The sequence below is a fragment of the Papio anubis genome, chromosome 8 (genome assembly GCF_008728515.1).
Source record: "Papio anubis isolate 15944 chromosome 8, Panubis1.0, whole genome shotgun sequence".
In the NCBI taxonomy this organism is placed as follows: domain Eukaryota; kingdom Metazoa; phylum Chordata; class Mammalia; order Primates; family Cercopithecidae; genus Papio; species Papio anubis.
Window position 1 is genome coordinate 7,276,900 of NC_044983.1, and position 18,984 is coordinate 7,295,883.

Genomic DNA, 18,984 nt, shown 5'->3' on the forward strand with positions numbered 1-18,984 from the left:
AAACCAGTCACAAAGAGGCCTTCGGTTCTGCAAGTTCCCTCCCTGGTGGTGGCATCCACTTCCCCGCATGTGCCCGGAGCCGTAGGCTGCTGAGGGTGGGGGGCCAGTGCGGGATCAGATTCCCCAGCCCTTGCGTGATGCAGGGAGCTTCAACGGGACTGGCGGTGAGACAGTCTTTTGTAACTTTCACAACCTACTCAAAATGTACTCAACTCCCTATTTAAAAGTTCCTCCAGACTTTCTCAATCCAGCAAATGAAGCTACTGGGAAAATACGGATCTAAATCCCTGATGGGGAGTGCGAGGACATTGGCCTGGGCCAGATGACCGGATCCCATTTACTACTACAGGGTATCCCTCCTCCCTCATCTCCACCCCAGCCCCACAGGGAATGCGTGGGCTGCGCACCAGGCTCCAAGGACAAAGCATGACTCCTTCCATGACAACACAGTAGGACAGCAGAGAATGAAGGCGGTGAAGCAAACGCGAAGGCCACCCCTGGGCGGGCCACGTCAGGATGACCCACCCCCCGCCGGTGTACAGGGCGCAGGACACCCCTGGGCGGGGCCACGTCAGGATGACCCGCCCCCCGCCGGTATACAGGGCGCAGGACACCCCTGGGCGGGGCCACGTCAGGATGACCCACCCCCAGCCGGTGTACACTGCGCAGCTCTTCCCTTCACACTGTGGCTACAGGAGCTCAAGAGAAAGATGATGGCCACTGGCTCCCGCATGGATTTCCTTCCCTATTTGGCCTGTGACTTTTCCTCCTTCCACGTCCTCTGCCATCATCCACTCACTCCCAAGGCTGGGTTAGGCCTGTGATCGCCTCCTCTCTCAAGCCTCTGCCTTCAGCCTCCATGTGAGCAATGCATTTGATACACACACACACACACACACACACTCTTCTGTGTGCATGTGTCCCTAAGGCACTTATTTAATCATCCCTGCCCATGTACCACCAGCTCACGAAGGTGATGAGAAGCCCACAGCCAAGAGCTAGAAACACTGGAGGTGAACCCAGTGTCAAAAGGCAAGCCACACAGGGTGGGTTTCAGAACTGGTACTGCTGGTGAAGTGTTGCTATGATTACTCAGAGATGTGGATGTTATGACATAAAGAAAATGAAGAATTATGTTGGAGATGTTGAGAATGGGATTTTTGGTGTGGATGGAAAGATTGACAGATGTAAAGATGCCGTGAAGGATATAAAATTGTGCAGTCTCTGGAAAACGGGATGATGGTCCCTAAAAACCACATAGAATTACCCTAGGATTCAGCAATGCTGCTTTTGGGTATATACCCTGAAGAAGTAAAAGCAGGGAGTTGAATGGATATTTGTTCACCCATGTAAAAATGGCAGCATTATTCACTTTGGTCAAAGGCAGATGCAACTCAAGTGTCTGTGGAGGGATGAATGGATAAACAAAATACAGTATCAATCCATACAATGGAATATTATTCAGTCTTCAAAAAAAAAAAAAAAAAAAAAGACATGCTGCGTTCTGACATGCTGCAAAACGGAGAAACCTTGAAGACACTATGCCAAAGGAAATGAGCCTGTCACAAGAGAATACTGTGTCCTTCCACGTAACTAAAGTAGTTACACTCAGACAGACAGAAAGCAGAATGGGGGCTGCCTGAGGCTGGGGAGAAGCGGGTATGGAGACATTATTTAATGGGTACAGAGTTTCGCTTGGGAAGATGCAAGAGTTCCGGAGACTGATGGGGGTGATGGTTGCACAACACTGTGGATGTACTTAATGCCACCCAACTGTACACTTAATAATGACTAAAATGGTACATTTATCTTATGTATAGTTTACGATAATTTTTTTTAAAAGATGAATAAAGCAAGTAAAAGCCTTTTAGCCCTAAATTTGAATTGAAAGCATCAGTATGAAGATATGCTGTGTTTTATCTTATCTCTGGGGCAGGAGGGGTATGTATTTCCTAACTCTGCATGTTGAATGACTAACCCAGTAGCAATAAGCCCAGCTGGCAGAACTAGCTCTGAGATTGATCTCCAAATGCCATTCCTCACTAACAGGAACCAGGTTTCTTGGGGGAAATGGCCAAATCCAGGCCTGACAAGGGAAAACTCATAAAAAGAGATTAGGACATTTTATAGGATGGAAAGCAAGAAACTATTAAACTAAGATTTTGCCAAAAGAGCTCAGTTTGAGCAAGTTCCCTCTAGCAAAGATAGGACAATCTGAGCATCAATCAGGATACATGGATAGAAAAACATCATACTTGTTTAAATCAATGAGGGTTTTTTGTTTTGTTTTGTTTTGTTTTTTAAAAAAAGACAGGGTCTTGCTGATTGCAGTGGTTGGACCACAGGTCACTGCAGCCTCAAACTCCCAGGCTCAAGTGATCCTCCCACCTCGGCCTCCCAAGTATCTGGAACTACAGGCACATGCTACCACCTCTGCCTAATTATTATTATTATTATTATTATTATTTTGGTAGAGACAGGCTCTCACTATGTTGCTCAGGCTGGCTTCAAACTCCTAGGTTCAAACGATCCTCCAGCCTCAGCCTCCCAAAGTACTGGGATTACAGGCATGAGCCTCTACACTCAGCAGAAGTCCATGAGTTCTTAATCATGCTGAAAACAACTTAATTTCATTGGTAATCGTTGAAGGATGCTAGAGAACTAATTTGTTCTTTTGAATAATGAAAAATAAAGTGACAGTAGTAGGCATGTATCCTGCCTTTCCTAGACAAACTGTACCTCAAGGTAACCAAATATTCCATAAGCTAAAAATGTGCTTGTTGCTATAGAAGAATTCCAGCTAACAAATGAAGAAGGAATGATGGCATTAGAATATCACCATTAGCAACGCCTAACAAAGCAAAGGGTCTAGGCGATGAGCATCCAGGGCTGCTGCCATCACAAACTTGAATCTGACTATGCCTATTTTTCCCACCACAGACTTACATGAGCAACAGGGGACAGAGGCACATGTTCAATGTCATCAAGAGAATGCAGTCAACAAAATCCAGTCTGCAGCAGTCCTCTGGGAAAAGTCTCATTTCTTTAGCAAACAAAATGCAAGGAGAAGAAAAGGAGATGAAAGAGAAACGCATAGATTAAAAGAAACTTAAGAGGCATAACACAGGCAACGCTTAGACCTCATTTAGATCCTGATTGGAACAAGGTGTTAAAAGACAATTAGACAAACTGGGAAATTTGAACAGTGACTGGATATTTAATGACATTAAAGAGTGACAATTTGTTTCAGGGTGATAACATGGTACTGGGGCTGTATTTTTTTTTTTTTTTTAATAAAAGAGTCCTTGTACTTTTCAGAGATATATACAAAAGTATTTGTGGGTGAAATGACATGCTGTATGGAATATGCTTCAAAATAACACTGTATGGGGGAAAGTGAGTAATATATAGATTAAACAGTTGGTCATGAATTCATATTTGTCAAAGCTGAGGGACGAATATTCTACTCTCTATTTTTATTATGTTTGAAATTTTTCACATTAAAAAACTTATTTAGGTGGGGCGTGGTGGCTCACACCAGTAATCCTACCGCTTTGGGAGGCTGAGGTGGGAGGATCACTTGAGCCCAGGAGTTAGAGACCAGCCTGGGCAACAAAGTGAGAGTCTGTCTCAAAGAAAGTTTTTTTTTAAACTTATTTAAAAGGTATAAATTGAACTTAAAGGCAGGGCGGTGGATCAAAGTGAGAGAGGTTCAAATGAGAAAGAAAGACTGGTTAATCTGAGCCCTTCCTCTTCACCTCTACACCTCCTGGGAGATAGGTGAATCCACCCTACAGGGTCTGGCAATCCATCCTTGCATCATAGTATTGTCCCCTGTAATTATCTATATTGTATTCCTATTTGATCCCACCACCTTTAGAGAAGTACAAGAGGGCAGAATTACAAGATGTTTGTCCTCCTGGGTCAGAGTAACACTCCTCTTCCCTCCCAGGGCAGGGATCCAGATTTGGGGACTAAAATTGGCTTGAGTTTTGTCCCCTTTTGGCCCTGAACTTGAACTCAAACCACACAGCCGCCATGCCCTACTGCCGAAGCACATCACATAAATCCTCCAAAACAGGCCTGTAGCGTGTGGCTTCATTTTAACCAGAGTTCCTTCTCCGATGGGAAATGGGTGACTCAGCGGGAGGCGTTCATCACCCTGCATGGGTGCAAAACAAAACCAAGAGCCAGGAGCTTGCGCCTTTCTATACCATAACCTATGCGCTGTATCTGAAGTGCTGCTCGAATCCTGCTCACCTTTCCAACCTTCTAACATCCCTCAACGCCATGCCTCTGCTTGCATTCCTGCCTTGCGCCCTCCACTCGGGACTGCAGAACAGCCTGATTCAAGCTAAGTCTTGGGCTCAGAATGACTTTCCCATAGGCAGCAAACTCCTACTCATCCTTTAGGATTCCACAAGTCTGCCTTGCCTAGGAAGCCTGGCCTTGACTTCAGGCACTGAGACCAGTTTCAGTATCCTAAGGGCTCCGTAGAACCCAGTTTTGCCCCCTTGCACTTCATCCCCTGCCCTAAGAGTGCACATCCACGTGTTCCCTCCCCTAGCAAGTTCTAAGCTGCCGGGATTCCGAGACACTTCTGTTCATTTTCTATCTTTACAGCCTGGCCAGTGCCAGGCTCACAGGGAGCGGGGAGAAGTATTTATTGGCTGGTGGATGGATGAAGCAAAATCACGCATGTGGAGCTGGGGTGTGAAGGGAGCTGACCTTCCATGAAATCTCCACCACTGCCTAAACCTGCAGACAAGACTGAGTGGGTTTATTAACAGAAAAGCAAAGCCCAAGCAGCAGGAAACTCAAGAGCAACTGAGGTCACTTTGCATAAGAAAAACAATGCAGCCATAAAAAAGAACCAGATCATGTCTCTTGAGGGAACATACATGGAGCTGGAGGCTATTATCCTTAGCAAACTAATGCAGGAAAGGAAACCAACTCACATGTTCTCACATATAAGTGGGAGTTGAATAATGAGAACTTATGAACAAAAAGAAGGAAACAGCAGATGCTGGTGTCTAACTGAGGGTGGAGGGTGGGAGGAGGGAGAGGAGTAGAAAAGGTAAGCATTGGGTACTGGGGCTTAATACCTGGGTGATGAAATAATCTGTACAACAAACCCCCGTGACACGAGTTAACTTATGTAATAAACCTGTACATGCACCCCCAAACCTAAAATAAAAGGTAAAAAGAAAAGATGAGTCTATCAAACCCAAGATTTCACAGAGTTGCTTAAAACGAGGCAGGCAGCCATGGAAACCTGCCTGACACAGGCAAGGATGAATTCGAGTTTGATGTCCACGCAGGCGCAGGAAGGCTTACTGTTAATGTGACTCTCTGTGGTACCGGGAAAGACAAAGTCAGCCTGAACGGCTATCACAGGGCATGCGGGAAGACACTGGATTTTAAACATCTCCAAAGGGCAGTAGAGCAGTCCTCACCACTGCTGTACCTGGCCTGATTTCTTCACCTTACAAATGGCCACACAAGCAGAGAGAGGCACAGTGAGTCACATGGCAGGAAGACAAGGGTCTGGGAGAGGAGCCCAAGGTTTCTCCGCGCCAGACCAACGTGCTTTCACCTCCCTGCGGCTGCTGGGATCTCGGGTCACCCCTTTTCAAATGGCAAATTGAGCGCTGCAACTCCCGTTCCCCAGTGAGGACTTCTAAATCATACATCCTGGGGACACCTCGCTTCAAGGACCCTAATTTAAAACTTACAAATATGCTTTAGTTTTAAAGTGGCTATAAATGATATACCATAAGATTGAAAAACATATTTTTACACCCATCTCTTCCATTCCGCTGTTATTGACAGCGCTGGTCAATTTCTCATTTCTGCTTTATTTAAAAATGTCTTCAGGGTTTAAGGATCCAGTCTGGGTCACTAATTTTACAGAAACTGCCATCAGTGTTGAAATGACTTTAAACAGTAACTTTTATGACTACTTAATAATGTAGTTATACACATGCCTGTATATGTATGATAACTAAAAGTCAAGGATTAATGCCTAACAGTGGTTATCTTTGGATGGTAAGATTACCAATTATTTTCACATTGGTTTATGTGAGTTTTTCATTTTTCTGTAATAAATATTCATTGAGTTTAATAAAAGAAAGAAGTTTCCCTGATACTACTTGAAAAAAAAAATACTACGTGTTTTTCTGAAGCCATTTTTGGCCTGGAAAACATTTTCTTTTTTAAAATAAGCAGTATTTTCCTATATCTGTACACTCCGTGGGAACCACATTCTTTATTTAGGGTCAAGTTAAGTTCTCCCTAAATGCTAGGGAAAGGTTTTATTTGTTGTTTGTTTTCCCCGCCTACTCAATTTTGAGGGGCAACCTGTATTATTGCCTCTCTTTACCTGGTTTGATTTATGATCTTGGAAGTCAGGTCATTCTTTTCTAGGTCAAAGAAAGAAAAAAACAGGACTCCCCCACCTAATACCTGATAAAATATCTGAAAAGGTCATTGCAGACCTTGACAGAGACACGATTTCAACCCAAGCTGATAAAACAACAACTAGAAAACTTTTATCAGAATAAAATGTAACTTGCCATTTCCTAGCTCAATTGATGAACTCTTTTTTATCTGAAATGACAGACATCGTAAGATAGGAAAACCTCTAGATAAGAAACCAAATTGAGTTGTTTGAATCAGATCCGATTGTCTGCCCCTGGTTCAAACTCCCACACCTGCTCGGAATGGGTCAATGAGCGCCGCCTGGCATGGTCCCGAGGGGTTTGGAAACATTGCAAAAGTGGTGAACTTTGAGACTTCAGCGTTTATTCTGCGATTATAATTAACCTGCTCACCAGTTGCTATTGATCAGTTCTAAATGGAGGTGATAAGGTTTGACTGGATTTCTAGAAGTAGAAATGGAGATTTAAACTGGGGAGTAGAAAGGAAAATTTAAAAAATAACTTAAGGACTGAATTAGATTTTAAGAAGCAAAACTGGATTTGCGATTAGGGGATCCCCAAACCCATGGCTTTGATCTGCATGGAAGAATCTTGAGGAAGCTTGAGTACAAAGGAAAACTTCAAAATTCAAAATTCCCATCAAACTGTGGTAGTAACTTCTTGATTTTTCATCCTCCAAAATAAAACATATATGTAACTCTTCAATGTGGGTTACAGACAGCCTCAAATTTTACTTGCAGAGGCTTTTCAGTGCCTTTAAACACACAGAATGGCCCACCTGTCTGGATTATACTCCTCCTTTGGAGGAAAAATGTATTTTAAAACATCAAGTCAATTCTTGGGCTCCTGCAAAATGCAGAAGGCCAGAAAACCAAATTCCCATCATTCAGATAAGAAGCTTGAATATCGTGGCTCAATTCTGATTACAGAGCAGTAACAGATAAAAGCATAGGCCACCTGCCAGAAACAAGAAAACTTCCACTGATGGGCTGCTGAGTTCAGTTCAGACCAATTCCACGGGACTTTTCCTGCCTGGGGTTTAAGTCACTGTCTTGATCCATGCCCCTATTCTCATCTTTACTAAAATCATCATTATTGTGCTTTTATTGTGCTTTTCTCCTTTTCTTTCTCTGCTTTTACCACAAATATATTTGAAATCTTCAGAGGAAAGGGAAGACAGAGAGGTCAGTTATAGATTTCTCTTTGGAAAGGGATTTTTGAGTGAGCCATATGGTTTTGCTCTTAAGCAGTCAACAGTTCCCCCAGAGTTAGGAGAATCCTCTCATTGGAAGGGTCTGAATCCCGGGAAGTCTTTCTTTCTCTGCACACCAGAATCCAAGGGCTAAAAAGGAAGTTTGTGCAACACTGGGATTCCTAACATTGCATTCCTCAACTGCAGGCTCTGCAGTTTGATACAGAAGGGACCTTAGGACGACATTGGCCCTAGAGAGACAGTGATTGGTGGGAAGCAAATGGAAACTCAGACAAGAAGCTACCCTGGGGAGAGGAAGCGGATGGGAGCGACAAGTCATGGAAAATCCTAAGGTTTTAATAGAGCTCTTCAATCACACATAGCTTCTGGTTCTGAAGAGCTAAGTGCCCTCATATCAGATCTGGCAAATGCAAAATGTGGGGAAAGGGGGAAAGTACAATCCTGCAGGTTGGACTTACTGGGTTCCAAACCAGGGCTGTTACTACCCATGGGGACCTGAGATTACAGCCTCTTCCTGGGTATCAGCTTCCTTTTCAGCAAAACAGAGATCATCATATCTACCTCTTGGAGAAAGACGTCAAAGTCCCTGGCATCAGATGATTTCTTCATTGACGGGGATCCACCTTACTGTTCAATGGAATGTCATGCAAGATACAGGCTACTCTCCCTAAAAAGTTGTTAGCCAGTATCCAAACATGAATGTACCAAAATTTATAAATGTACTTTGTATAAATCAAAACAGATTCAAGATTATTCCTATTATAACCCCATTCATATTCTCTTCCCTGTCTTCTTTAGAAGGTGACAAAAGAGTAGCTCTAGAGATAGCCATTAAATTAGTCTTAGTAACCGGTTTTTGTTGTATGGTACATGGGGCCATGTCATGGTCTACCAGAGGTCAATAGAGCAGAGCGATACTCCTTCCCAAGAGAGCCTTATCAGCTGGTTCTGCAAGCAGACTAGGACAAATAAGTTTCCAAAAGACAAATAGTCTCAGATGTCAGAAAAGTTGCTTCAAGTTCTTAAAGCAGCAGCTCTCATCGGCAAGAATTGCCCCCTTCTGGAACGAGGAAAGGAAAACCAGCATACTTCCTCTTTCTTAGGCAAACACAAGCAGCTACACTTGCAACTGGCTTCAGCTCTAAATTCAGTACAACTAAATTGTCTTAAAATTTGTTGAAAAGAATCACTTTGCCCTGGAGGAAGGTAACTTGTTCTTCACACAATCCCACCACTGCAGCCGGTTAGTGGTTTTCAGGCAGGTTCTGACTCCAGTATAACCTGAGGGAAAACGGCCTACCTGGAGAGGTCACCGTTGCCTAGTATGTGAGTGTTTGTGCCCACGAGTGGGGAAGCCACAGTAGTGTGGGGCTGGGGTGTCTGCCCATTGCTGACTTCGATCTACTACCAGTACCGAGACCAGGAGGAGAGACTCCCCCACTCTTAGTAAAGCAACCTCCTGTGAGAGAAGCAAAATCAAAAGCCAAATACAGGATTGTCACTGAGGATGGTTTTGATCTACCTTTAAGAATCTTGAGGAAGCTTGAGCACAAAGGAAAACCCCCCAAATTGTAAAAGAATGGGCAAAAGACAAATGTAATAAAAAACAGCCTATACCTTAAAGCAGTTTTCCTGTACATCCATAAACACTCAATATAGAATCTTCTTTTTTTAAAAAAAACTCTGCTTTCAGGAAGTTGATTCGTGAATACCGTGTATCTGTTTTTAAAAACTTCATTAGTTTAACATGTTTTTAAAAATAGGTAATATAGTCACATCCTTCAATATTCAAAAGGTTCCATTTGCATACTCATGTTCATAGCAGCATTATTCACAAGAGCCAAGAGGGAGAAGCAAGTCAGGTGTCCATCCATGGAAGAATGGATAAACGAAAGGTGGTCTACACATACAATGGAATATTATCCAGCCTTAAAAAGGAAGGAAATTCTGGCACATGATACAACACAGATGAATCATGAAGACATTATGTTAAGTGAAATTAGCCAGAAACAAAAGGTCAAATACTGTATGATTCTACTTGTATGAGGTCCCTAGAGTGGTCAAATTCATAAGAAAAAGAAAATAGAATGGGGGTTACCAGGGGCTGGTGTGGAGAGGAATGGGAGTCGTATTTTAATGGGCAGAGTTTAAGTTCTAAAGGTCTGATAGACAGCAATGCGAATATACTTAACACTACTGAACTGTATACTTAAAAATGGCTAAGATGATTTGAAATTTTTTTCCCAAGATGGAGTCTTGCTCTGTTGCCCAGGCTGGAATGCAGTGGTGTGATCTTGGCTCACTGCAACCTCCGACTCCCGGGTTCAAGCAGTTCTCCTGCCTCAGTCTCCTGAGCAGCTGGGATTACAGGCACGTGCCACCATGTCCAGCTAATTTTTGTATTTTTAGTAGAGACAGGGTTTCACCACGTTGGCCAGGCTGGTCTTGAACTCCTGATCTCATGATCCGCCTGCCTTGGCCTCCCAAAGTGCTGGGATTACAGGCATGAGCCACTGCACCCAGCCAATGATTTGAAATTTTTAGATTAAACTTAACTTTAACTTCCCTGTATGTTACATGTGTTTTCTTGTTATTAAATGGATTAATGAAGCACAGAAATGACTATAAAAATGATTAAGGTGGTTAAAAAATTCAAAGAGTTCCAAGGCATGCATAGTGAAAGTCCCTTTTCTACCAGTATCCCTCATCTACCGGCTTTCCTCCCCAAAGGCAAATCTGTGTTGCAACTTTCTTGTGAGATTTTGTATTTTCAAGTGAATATAATCTTTTTCTTCCTTTTTTTTTTTAACACAAAGAATAAAGTGCTATATACACTTCCTGCATTTATAAATGTCTTTGTGAGGATTCCATACATTAGATAACGAACTTCATTATTTTTATGCCCACATAGCTTATGGTTTCTATGTGCCACGTGCATACAGTCCCCTGAGGATGCAAGTGTAGATTATTTCCAATTTTGTTATTACGAGCAATACTGAAATTAATATGTGCCGGTGTATTTGTGGAACAAATCCCTAGAAATGAAAATTCCGGAGTCAGGGCTGTCTACTCTGCAATTTTATGGCTACTACACCAAAGACTCTCCATAAAGGTCAGAGCGATTTACACTCCCACCCACAGGTATCAGAGTTCCTGTTTCCCCACACCTCAGTATGTTTGTTTTCTTAGTGCATTTAAGTAAGAAAAGAAATGGGAAGGGATACAGAATAAAACGTTATCTAGAACTGTCTCCCGGGCATCATTCCACCTGAGTGCTTAGAAAGTGCCTAGCAAATGTGGCCTGACCTTTTGATGGGACACAATTGGGCTCACTAGAGGTAGTGACACACCCCTGGCTACCCCAACACGCCTTCCTTATTTAATTCGTTCCCAGCTTAGCACCACAGACCAACCCCAACTCTGACTGACCTGCTCAGGGTGGTAACCAGAAAGTTAAACAACTTTGGTTTTCCTGAAGACTGACAAATCATTCTCCAGTTTCACAAAGTTCCCCACACAAATGAGCCGACTCTGAAAGCCACTAGCGTACTTGATAAGCAGGTCCCAAAAGATCCAGAAAACACTTCAGGGTTTTTCACTGACCTGTACCATAAACAAACTCTGAGAACACTTTGAATGCCCCCATTCCATCCCTAATGGGGCAAAACTGCTTTTAAATAAATTGTTTGGGTAACACAGTGATATACTGTACATGTATTTCATTGTGTTGTTATTTTTATCGACTCTAAAAATGATTCAAAATTTTTGAAATCCTGGGAGAATATCATAATTGCTTATTTCTCCATTACACAAAACAATTGTTATTCCATAGTAAAATCTATTTTCCTAGCCTTTCCAGTAACACCTACCACCGTATATCCGTCAAGCCATATTTACAATCTATTTCCATTTCGGTCTCCTTTTCAGCCTTAAGTACTCATAAGCATTAACTGGTACAAAAATCAGCTTCACTGAGGTGTAATGTACACGCAATAAAAGATCCCATTTTAAGAGCACAGCTCCACAACATTGCCATATGGAGATACAAGTGTAACCACCGTGACTGGGTTCTTTAAAAGGCAACAGCTACATTCTCCGGCTGCGTCTGTTTCACAGGCATGCAGATCCTAGCCCCTGGAAGGCAAGAACTGTCCGCCGACCTCCACCACGGTGCTTCCAGCGCCCAGGAGTTTATGATGAACACAAGTCATATTCCATATTGCATTTCCACACAACCACAATCATCTAGGAGTGTTCTCGCATCTAAAACCGCTCACCTTCAGTAACACAGAGGTAAAAGGCCATGGTCTTTTTATTTTATTTTATTTTTTATTTTTAGAAATTTGGACACAGTCATACTCCATCTTACTTTTATCCACTCAGTGACTTCTCCAGCCTAAAAGCCCTACTTTCCACCAGGGGTTCCCTGAAGTTTCCAGAACCCGCTTCCATCCTGCCCACCCTTCCCCTAGGGCTCTCCAGTTTGCTTCTTAATGGACTCCCGCAGCCGTTCTCTGTGGTTGGACGCAGGCAGGGCAGAGTCCTGCGGCAATTACCACCAAGATCCCTACGCAAATATTTGCTAAGTGCCCAACATGTGCCAGGCACTTATATATGAGCAAGACTCTGTACCTGCCCTCAGTAAGGTCACCTAATTCCATTCATGCAGTCTAATTAATGATTTTAACAGTTGTTTTAGGGTCATAGCTCATATGGAACTTGGAGTGAATTAAAGTTCACGTACATTGCAATCAGGCCACACTTACTTCTTCCAACCTAAGTTCAGGGCTTTACAGAGGCCCCTGTTAACTTCTATTATTTTGATTTTTGCCCTATTCAAATAACCAACATAATAACTATGGCAAGATACTGTTAAAACTACAGCAGTTACATAGAAAAATAAAAACGTTCTCTTATTTCTCCTCATTGAAATTAAAAACAGATTCTGAGTTAAGGGTGAATTAGTCTGTATAGTTTTACTTATAGTGACAAGTATATTATTTAAACCAAAGGCCAGGTTGCATTGTATTATTTCATGGTGCTACACAACATATTAGTAAAGTAGAGTATATCCTTTCTTTTTCTTTTTTCGAGACAGGATCTTTGCTCTGTTCTCTAGGTAGGAGTACAGTGGTGCGATCACGGCTCACTGCAGCCTCAATCAACCTCCCTGACTCAAATGATCCTCCCACCTCAGCCTCCTGAGTTGCTGGAGTTACATGCATGCATTACCATGCCCAGCTAATTTTTTTTTTCTTTTTTTTTTAGAGATGTGCTCTCACTATGTTGCCCAGGTTTATCTCAAGCTCCTGAGCTCAAGCAATCCTCCCACCTCAGCCTCCCAAAGGGTGGGATTATGGGTGTGAGCCACTGTGCCTGGCCTCTTTTTCTTTTTCTTTTTTTTCCTTATAAAATGGTCAATATATATATATATTTTTTGAGACGGAATCTCGCTCTGCCACCCAGGCTGGAGTGCAGTGGCGCCATCTGGGCTCACTGCAAGCTCCGCCTCTCGGGTTCATGCCATTCTCCTGCCTCAGCATCCCAAGTAGCTGGGACTACAGGCGCTGGCTACCACGCCCGGTTGATTTTTTGTATGTTTTAGTAGAGACGGGGTTTCACCGTGTTTGCCAGGATGGTCTCCATCTCCTGACTTCGTGATCCATCCACCTCAGCCTCCCAAAGTGCTGGGATTACAGGCGTGAGCCACCGCGCCCAGCCCAATATTTCTTTTTTAAAAAAATTCCTGACAATCTCTTCCTCACCCTTCAATACCAAATGCAGATGGCAGCACTTAAGTGACAACTTCTGGAGTCTCAGCAGAGGGAAGAAGAATGCTGCTTCTCCTTTGCTCTCAGCTGCTTCTCCTCTGCTGTTTCTCCTTTGTCCTCAGCTCATTACTAAACTGCAACGATGGGTCATGCACCATTTTATTGAGTGTCCAACAGTCTGTGTTCACTGGGGACTGTCCCAGGTTTACCACTAACAAACCCACATTCCGGGAAAACCCTCAGTCCTGGGTACACCAGCAAAATTGGTAACTCTGCATGATAGTGAGTGGCTATTCAATAAAATAACCATCATTTATGAAGGGCCAAAGCCAAATTCTTCACAAGTATTACCTTATTTTTCTAATTTAAGGCAACACTAAAAAAAGTTACGATGATCCCATTTTACAGAAAAAGAGGTGAGACGGAGAGAGGTAAGTAACTTGCCCAAGATGACACGAGGCTCCTGGAACTGAATCTAGGTTTGCCCAACTTTAAAACCCTGTGCTCCTCCCACCACACTGTCTGGCCATCTTAGGGCTCAGTGGCAACTCCTTAGAACGCTGGGGTGGATTCTCATCTTCCCTCCATTACTCAGGGTCAGTTAGTACGTGATGCTGGACCTCACTAAAGCTGCCAGGCAGGTAGGAGAGCCCAAGTTATGGGAAGAACATATAAAAAGCACATTCACTTGCACTGGCTTTTTTTTTTTTTTGAGACAGGTCTCACTCTGTCACCCAGGCTGGAGTGCAGTGGCCTCGAGCTCATGTGATCCTCCTACCTCAGCTTCCGAGGCTGGGACTACAGGCACACAACCCCATGCCTGACTAATTTTTAAAAATGTTTTGTAGGGATGGGGTCTCACTATGTTGCCCAGGCTCACCTCGAGCTCTTGGCCTCAAATGATCCTCCCCCCTCAGCCTCCCAAAGTGCTGGGATTACAGGCATGAGCCTTGGCGCCTGACCACATGCATTGCTTTTAACTTCAGTTGCTTTTATGTAAGTGCCACCTGCAGAACATGCTGAAGCTATGAATGCCAACAAGTTCAACATGCCCTGTGTTCCCTCACAGAGTTACACCTCTCCTAAAACACTTGGCTGTGTGCGGAAGAGAAAATCCACCCTCTAGGCCAGACTCAAAGGCTATGGACTTCATAAGCTATCCGGGAAGAGCCCAGAGAAGGCAGGTGGCAGTTCCTGGCAGAGAGACGCTCCGGGAGGTCAGCTTGCCATTTGCTGACACAGGAATTTGGGAAACATCACTTCAGCAGCAGCCTCTACATGGCATGACACATGGCATGACTGACATTTTAAAATCTGAATCCTGTGTGCACACTCACATGGTATTTCGGGATTTTTTTGGGGGGGGGGGGGTTTGTTTGTTTTGAGACGGACGGAGTCTCCCTCTGTCTCTAGGCCTGGAGTGCAGTGGAGCAATCTCGGCTCACTGCAACCTCCACCTCCGGGGTTCAAGCGACTCTCCTACCTCAGCCTCCAAAGTAATTGGGACTACAGGCAAGCGCCACCACACCTAGCTAATTTTTGTATTTTCAGTAGAGATGGGGTTTCACCACATTGGCCAGGAACTCCTGACCTGGTGATCCGCCCGCCTGGGCCTCCCAAAGTGCTGAGATTACAGGTGTGAGCCACCGCGCCCTGCCGATATTTCGTTTTTACACTGCTGGATGTAACTCACGATTTTGAACTCTCTTTTGCTTCACCAAACACCAAATCCCCTCCAGGATTATCGGGGTCACAAAGCAAACTCTCCCTGGACCAGTCCTCCTATTTTTTTTTTTTTTTTTTTTTTTTTGAGACGGAGTCTTGTTCTGTCGCCAGGCTGGAGTGCAGTGGGGCGATCTCGGCTCACTGCAACTTCCGCCTCCCGGGTTCTGGCGACTCTCCTGCCTCAGCCTCCCAAGTAGCTGGGACTACAGGCGCGTGCCACCACTACCGGCTATTTTTTTTTTTTTTTTTTGTATTTTAGTAGAGGCGGGGTTTCAACATATTGGCCAGGATGGTCTCGATCTCCTGACCCAGTCCTCCCTATTTTAAGTCAGAGACCCCAGAGGGCCCTGGAGAGGACCCCGTAAGTGCGCAAGGCCAGGGCGCCCCGCCCCGCCCCGCACTCCCGCCTGCGGGCGCCATTGTGTGGAGATGTCGCCGCCCAATCTAGCAAAGGTCGCTGCGAGGCTCGGCCGGGCCCCTCCTCCCCTGGGGGTTGCCGTCTGGCTCCCCCAAGAGGGATGAGGGGGAGGGGAACACCAAGAGCCACAGACCGGGCCTCGGCGCCACTTCCAGGGTTAATCAGTTTGCCGGCGATGTGTATTCTGCTGCACCCCCGGGGACCTTCCCTGGCCACCCAGAGCCAGAGAATAATTTAAAAGCCCTTCAAAGCCCGGGCCCTTATCGGAGCCAGCCCAAGATTGGAAACCTTGCAGGGGCAGCCTTTACTCTTCAAAGTGAGAACAAATGCAGAAGGATTTAGCACTTAGTAGGTGGTCAATAAACGCGAGCTTTGCTTCTCAAGTCCGGGCTTCCCCTCCCCCACAGGGTGGGCTCAATTCAAACTCCCTCCTCCGTCCTTTCCCGAAATTCCAGAGGTCGTTTGCATTTTGAACTAGGGATTGCCACTTTCCTTTCTTCCCTAGCCTGTGTACTCAGGCCCCTTCTCAGATCCCGCTGCCCCTGGGATTATTTGTGAATCGGTGGACGTTGAGACACGGTTGCCGTCCCTCCCCGTCTGACATCCGATGCAAATACTGTATGGAACCTACCACAATGGTTATTTCCAACCCTGGCCCACGCGAGAAGAGAAGGCTCCACGCGTGCAAGCGACTGCAAAGTCTCCATTTAACTCGGGCATCATAAACAAGCCCATTTGGGGTCCCTGTGTTCCCCCCCGGCCGCCGGCATGATGCTCCCACGCACCGGGCCAGTGCCACCCGCAAGGTGCCCACTCTAGTTCCGCGCATCTCCCCGGCGTCTCCTTTGTCCATCCCTCCTTTGTTCTGGGTGTGAGACCCCCGACGGGAAAATCATCAGCCACCCCGAGGGATCCTCCAACTGGGCCGCCAAATGGCCCAGAAGGTCTAAGGTCCAAACCGTTGTAATCAGTTCCCTGCGGAGGCCCGAGGGCGGGTGGGGAGGAAATGGGCGCAGAAACCCAGCAATCGACAGCACCATCCACGAGGGGATCTCAGGCCGCCGCCCCCGGCTCTCCAAGGAGCCCACTGTCCTCCCGCGGGCAGGCCGCACTCCGACTCTGCCACCGTCTCAGAAGAGGCCCCAGCTGGCAGGTCCGGCCCACTGCACAGAAGCCGATCTCCTGGGGCTGTGATGTCGCCAGCCCCGCACTGGCTTCTGCCTTCCCTGGAAACTCGAGGTAGTCAAGCACCATCCCCAGCCCAACGAAGGCGTTCGTGGATAAACAAGAGGCCCTAGACCGGGCTCAAGACGGCCTCTGCCCCGGCTCCCACGCCCCCAGCCCTCGCGCTCCTACTCACCGAGATTGGGGTGCCGGGCGGCGGGGTTGGCCCGGCCTGGCAGGCTGTGCAGGACCGGGCTGTCGAAGGGGCCGGCGGAGGCGGCGGCGGCCGCGGCCCAGGACGCGCCCACGTCGGCCATGTAGGCCGGGTAGGGGCTGGAGTAGGAGCCCGCGAAGCCGGCGCGCCCGTACTGCTCGCGGCCAGCCAGGCCCGCGCCAGCCGCTCCGCCGCCACTGCTGTAGGCCGCAGCTTCCCGGGCCGCGGCGGCGGCTGCGGCGGCCGCCAGGGACCCGGTGGTCCCCGGGAAGGAGAAGCGCGGCGACACCGGCGGCGGGGTGTAGGCGGCTCCGTCGGCTCCCGCCTGGCTCCAGCCTGGGCTGCCCTGCTGGGTCCCTGGCCCCGCACCAGACGCGGCCGCACCAGAGCTGCCGCCCGCGGCGCCTCCGGATGCAGATCCTGCGCCTCCGCCCTGGAGGTAGGACAGGCCCAGCACAGAGGAGGGCACCCGGGGCGTTGGCACGTAGACCGGCGAGGACGCCGCGCCCGCGCCGTGCATGAAGGCGCCGGGGCCGCCCGCCTCGTAGGCACCGGGGGGCGGCCCGTGGTTGGCGGCCATCGCCAGGCTCTGGTACATCGCCCCTGAGAGCTCCCGGCTTCGGGGTCCTCCTTCTCCCTCGCAGGTCAAGGAGCCACGCGGGGAGAAAAAACGACGGCAACAACAATAATATGCGTGGGAGGAACTGTCACGAAGATCAAAAATCAAAGGGGAAAAAACCAAATCGCTTAAAAATATATACGTATTAAATCCAGCATTGAGCAAAAGACTCTAGGTTCTTGTTTACTCCGGAAAATCCCAATTTGAATTTTTGGTGGTTCCGGAAGGTGATGCAGGAGCAGCTGAATTCACCCCAGGGCCTGGAGGTCCGGAGCACTTATTGGGGGCAGAAGATGGAGGGCAGCGTCCAAGCCTGGAGGTGGCGCACGGGCCTTCGGGTCCGCCACTCGTCAAGCCGAGAGGCCTCCAGGACACCTGCGGCCACGGGCGCAGAAGCTGCTAGGCTGGCTCCAAGGCAGAGGGCCAGGCTGGCTCCTTCCTCCTCGCTGCAGCCAGGGTCCTAAAGGAGGAATGAGAAAAAGAGAGAGGGCGGTTCATCCTAGAGCTTTCAGAACCCACTCTCCACTTGCGTGGTTGCTTCTTCCACGCTGCAATCGAAGTCGCCATGGGGGTTTGGGGGTCCAGCTCCGGAGGCCCCGCGGTGCCGGGAAGCACGGGCCTTTGTTTTGTCCAGGCGTTGGGTCAGGCGGCCCAGGCAAGCCTGGGGAGAGGCGCCCCGGGGACTAGGGGCTTCCCCGGTCTTGGGCGTGCAGTTATTGGTTGTGATCTTGGTCAATTATTTTTGTATTGCTTGTCAGGAAGGACTTTAATGTTACCTTATTCTGCAAGCATACTTTTGTAAGTGTAAGCCCAAAAGTTTGGAGTTCATGCAGAGTGCCTGGGACCCAAGAAATCTCTCATCTTCTCCCTTCCCCCATCTCTCCCCAAGCATTACTGACCTAGAAAGAACTTTAGATTGTCCTTGAGGGGACAAGGACAAACTTTATACAAAACAACAACCTAACAAACTTTTGTTTGTAATTAAAACAAAACAAAAAAACAAACACAAAAGACAAAACAGAAGTAGAGTCCAAATGTTTATAAATGAACAACAGTATCTGCTAAGCCTCATGAAGAGGGTTGTGAAACCCTCATCCATACACTATACCATGTGGACGTCAAATCGGACAAGTTACAGGTTTCTTGCAAATAGTTATAATTTAGTCGTTTTGCAAATTGTATATCAGAACCAGAAAAGTGAGAAGAATGTACAATGTCGCTCTACAGAATAACACACTGTACCATTCTAATTCACTGAATGGGTTCTTCATATAGAATCACAAGTCCACCCATAAGCAGAATCCTAACACCAAGGTGGACACTTGGGGAAAGAGCAGTTTGTGGAACTTGATTATATACTTCCCAGCATCCTGCGTTTTGCTATCAGGCAATTTTTCTGATAAAACAAGAGCTCCACTTT

The 18,984-nt window shown here is 46.6% G+C and overlaps 1 protein-coding gene across 2 annotated transcripts in view; it reads right to left on the reverse strand.

Moving 5' to 3' along the window:
• The window catches only part of GATA4 (GATA binding protein 4), a 60,923-nt gene that overhangs the window by 34,874 nt on the left and 7,065 nt on the right, over window positions 1-18,984 (reverse strand). For both annotated transcript variants that reach the window (XM_003902411.5, XM_009212495.4), the window contains exon 2: window positions 16,928-18,024. In XM_003902411.5, the coding sequence (XP_003902460.1) occupies window positions 16,928-17,543 (616 nt within the window). In that variant the 5' untranslated portion in view covers window positions 17,544-18,024. The remainder of the gene's footprint in view (window positions 1-16,927; window positions 18,025-18,984) is intronic.